This window comes from Trichinella spiralis, assembly GCF_000181795.1.
Source record: "Trichinella spiralis strain ISS 195 chromosome Unknown Scfld5401, whole genome shotgun sequence".
Taxonomy (NCBI): Eukaryota; Metazoa; Nematoda; class Enoplea; order Trichinellida; family Trichinellidae; genus Trichinella; species Trichinella spiralis.
In genome coordinates this window covers 1-3,418 of record NW_003532340.1, presented here as the reverse complement: position 1 = coordinate 3,418, position 3,418 = coordinate 1, and the positions used below count along the sequence as shown (strand labels likewise).

The 3,418-nt window shown below is 30.2% G+C and overlaps 2 protein-coding genes across 2 annotated transcripts; one reads left to right on the top strand and one right to left on the bottom strand.

Annotated features, from left to right (window-relative positions):
* Positions 1-206: 206 nt before the first annotated feature.
* Tsp_12550a (hypothetical protein) lies at positions 207-1,092 on the top strand (the record flags this gene model as incomplete). Its single annotated transcript, XM_003366794.1, has 3 exons — positions 207-413; positions 477-642; positions 967-1,092. Coding segments are annotated over 3 exons (499 nt in total), but the record flags the coding sequence as incomplete, so codon positions are not given.
* Positions 1,093-1,479: 387 nt separating this feature from the next.
* Tsp_12549 (kynurenine--oxoglutarate transaminase) lies at positions 1,480-3,390 on the bottom strand (the record flags this gene model as incomplete). The annotated part of the gene is made up of 12 exons (XM_003366793.1): positions 1,480-1,530; positions 1,824-1,910; positions 1,975-2,045; positions 2,139-2,145; positions 2,190-2,221; positions 2,288-2,474; positions 2,524-2,613; positions 2,666-2,742; positions 2,797-2,917; positions 2,969-3,094; positions 3,146-3,232; positions 3,293-3,390. Coding segments are annotated over 12 exons (1,034 nt in total), but the record flags the coding sequence as incomplete, so codon positions are not given.
* Between the last annotated feature and the right edge of the window lie 28 nt (positions 3,391-3,418).

The following is a 3,418-nucleotide window of genomic DNA, read 5'->3' as shown; positions in this document are numbered from 1 at the left end:
GAATCGACATTTTTAGAGATCTTTTCATATAATCAGTGATGTCTAAATTCTTAGCAGTGAAATTAAATAGAACATGACAACAATTCAAAGTAATACTTTGTTGCAGAGATAAAATATTTTCTGGTCATAGATAAGAAGTGAAATTTCCATTTTTCATCATACAGGTTTGTTTCATTTCAAAAGTTTCAATGGAAAATATTTTTCAGAACATTCTATGAAATGGAAGAATTGGCAAATCATTATATCAAATTTGTACGAGATGGAAAAACATGTCCCATTGGAAAGGCGATCAGTGTTCAAAAATGTTTGATGGATCATTTTTCAAAAAGACCCATCAATCCATTCCAATATGCAGTGGATACGGAAGTTGCGTACAACACTTGGTGCAACATGGACAAAGGATGCCAGAATTCGTAATTGAATATTCTTTTTCTCACCATTTTTTTTCTTGTATTTTTTGTTCTTCCATTTTTAAGCATGAGTCCAACGTGTAACAAAAAATTGAAAGAATGGGCAAGAACCACTTGTACGTGTTCAGAACAAGCGAAACCTCAAATAGCCGACATGCTCTACAAGCAGTTCAAAATTTGCTATGGAGCCGAGCCTGACAAGGACCAGTTGAAAAAATTGCTCGCACGCAAAGTGAAATCCGAATGCGAAAGGCAAAAAGAATTATGGAACTTCTGCAGTGGAAGAATGCTAAACTAAATACAAACATCTAGATATTAGAAAATATTCAACTTTTATCGTCCTCCATAAATCATTTGAACTTACTTTACCATTATCATTATTTTTCTTTTCAAATAATATATCTATCTATCTGTGGTGTATTTTGACAAAATAAAATAATTGAAAATTAATACCAGCACAACATTTAATCATAAATGTTGATAAAATCAACAAACAATTAATTCATTAATTAACAAAATCAACACATCTATTTATTTCTTAATGGTACATTTCCAGTGGCTTCTGCTTGAATTAATTGGTACTCGTGAAATCTCTGCGAGATCCGTTGTAATACTTTCAGATACTTTTCTAAACAATTCGAAACGCAATTTTCTTCACGAACCGTCACCGATCTCGTCGTAAAATCGTGCACACAATCAACAAAACATTGCTCTGAAATACGGCTGTATTGACGTAAAAAATCTTTCAACGTTTCCAAATCGGTGTCCGCATCGGCACCACTGGATGAATCATTTTTCCCTTCTGACGACATCTTGCAAAAACAGATGAAAAAGCAATTCAATATTCACATTCACTTTCGTAATAATCAAGAAAAAAATAAGAGGTGACAAACTTGTTCAATAAATCACAGAAAACACAAAATATATTTCAATTTTTTATTTTCATTGTGCAATATACTGAAAGCGTCATTCGATGTGAAATACATTCGAAAAAAAAAGAACTAATCACCGACGGTCAACACTGCTATTGACGCTTTTAAAAAGCAAGCAATTATCATTGAAATTAAAATTATTTCAAATTTTGAAGAATTAATTTCGCTTTTTCCAATGTTGAATCTTCCTAAAATAAATAAATTCTGAATATTTTATATTCAAACGATATTCAACAAAATATACAAAATTGTACAACCATATTACAGTACACCACAATTATTCAAGTTTAAAATGGGTATTTTTGAAATAAATTACAAAAAAAACTACAATATAACATTCTTCATTATAAATCTTTATATTCTTTGTAGTAGTAAAATTCTTTTAATGAAATTAAAACTTATTTAAATATTTGAATATACATTTGAAAACAAGACAACGTATTTACATATATATATATACAAATTATAAAATTCAACTTACCTTGAAAAAACAAAATCTAACGTAATTTTCTCCAAAATGTTTATTCTCATCAGAATAAAAAGCAGTCATAGGTATAACACCAAGCTTCTAAAAAAACAAAAACAAAATTAAATTAAATTAAATTGTATAATAATAATAATAATTTTCAAACTTTTTCACTGCAAAGCCATCGAGTGAACTGATAATCAAGAGGTTCGTTATCATTCTGAGGAAATAAATCACCTAAAACAGTACAAAAAAAATTATAAATCAAGCTATCAACAGATTAAACTATACAATCTTAGTTGACATTTAAAACAATCAAAATCGAAATACCAAAAACCTAATAAATAAATAACTGATTAAAATTCAGATTACACTTCTAACTAGTTGATCAAAACAAAATGCTATATAAGTATCTGTTAAATAAAATAATACATATTTAAAGAGAGAGAGAGACTTGAGAAACAGATAAAAAATCTTACTTAATGCACTAAAATTGGCAACCATGAAATAACCGCCTTCGGGTAGGACAGGCATAAATCCATGTTCAGATAACATTTCTTGAAGTACACGACGCTTCGACTGTAAAATACGACGCATTTCATGAAAGTAACATTCTCTTGTTTGAAAACGGTCAATTTCATATTGAAACGAATCAGCCATCGCACACTACAATAATTCGATTTAATTTAACCGATTTCAATAATTATCATCATACTTGAATAGGTGTGGCACATGTATAAACACAATTTTGATGAACTGATCGAAGATGAACCATCAAATTTTCAGGACAAATTGCCCAACCCATCTGCAAAGAGAAACAATGTTAAACAAGTTCTTTCACCGTGAAACAATAATACTTTCCAGCCAGTGAGGCTAAATGTTTTACCAGCACTTCCAATTGTTATAGTACGCTCCCACATGTCCGGGAGAGATGCTTCAAATTAATACTCATCAATATATAAATCAAGCAACATTTGCACATGTTTACCGAATCGAATCATTTCTGATCCTTCATAAACAAGCCATTCATAAACTTCATCAGCAACAACTATTAAATTGTGTTTTTTAACAAAAGCAGCAATCTGCATTAATTCATCTCGATTATAGACCTAAAAATAACCCACTTTCATTCATTAAAATAAACTTCAAAAGCCAATTACCTTTCCTATTGGATTCAACGGATTGTTTAAATATAACAATTTCGTTCGAGGGGTAACTTTATTTTCAAGTTCTGAAAAATCCAATTTGAAATCACCACTTGAACCTGCTGCCACTTTTTTCTTCTCCTAATATCACATATATGTACTTCTTCTTCACGTATAAATCGGGCTATTTACCAATTTTAAAGATGTAAATATTGGCTTCCCACCTGCCATTCGTACTTGTGGTTCGTAACAATCATAATACGGTTCAATAATTATTGCCTAAATATTTGAATAATACAATTATATCCACTTCAAATTATAAACAAAATAATGACAAACTTCGTCGCCATGATTTATAAAAGCAAATGCTGCATAAAATAATGCTTGATAAGCCCCATTTGTGATCAATACTTCGTTCAATGGATTCACCGGATGATCTAGTAGCGAAGTGTAAAATTTCCGATA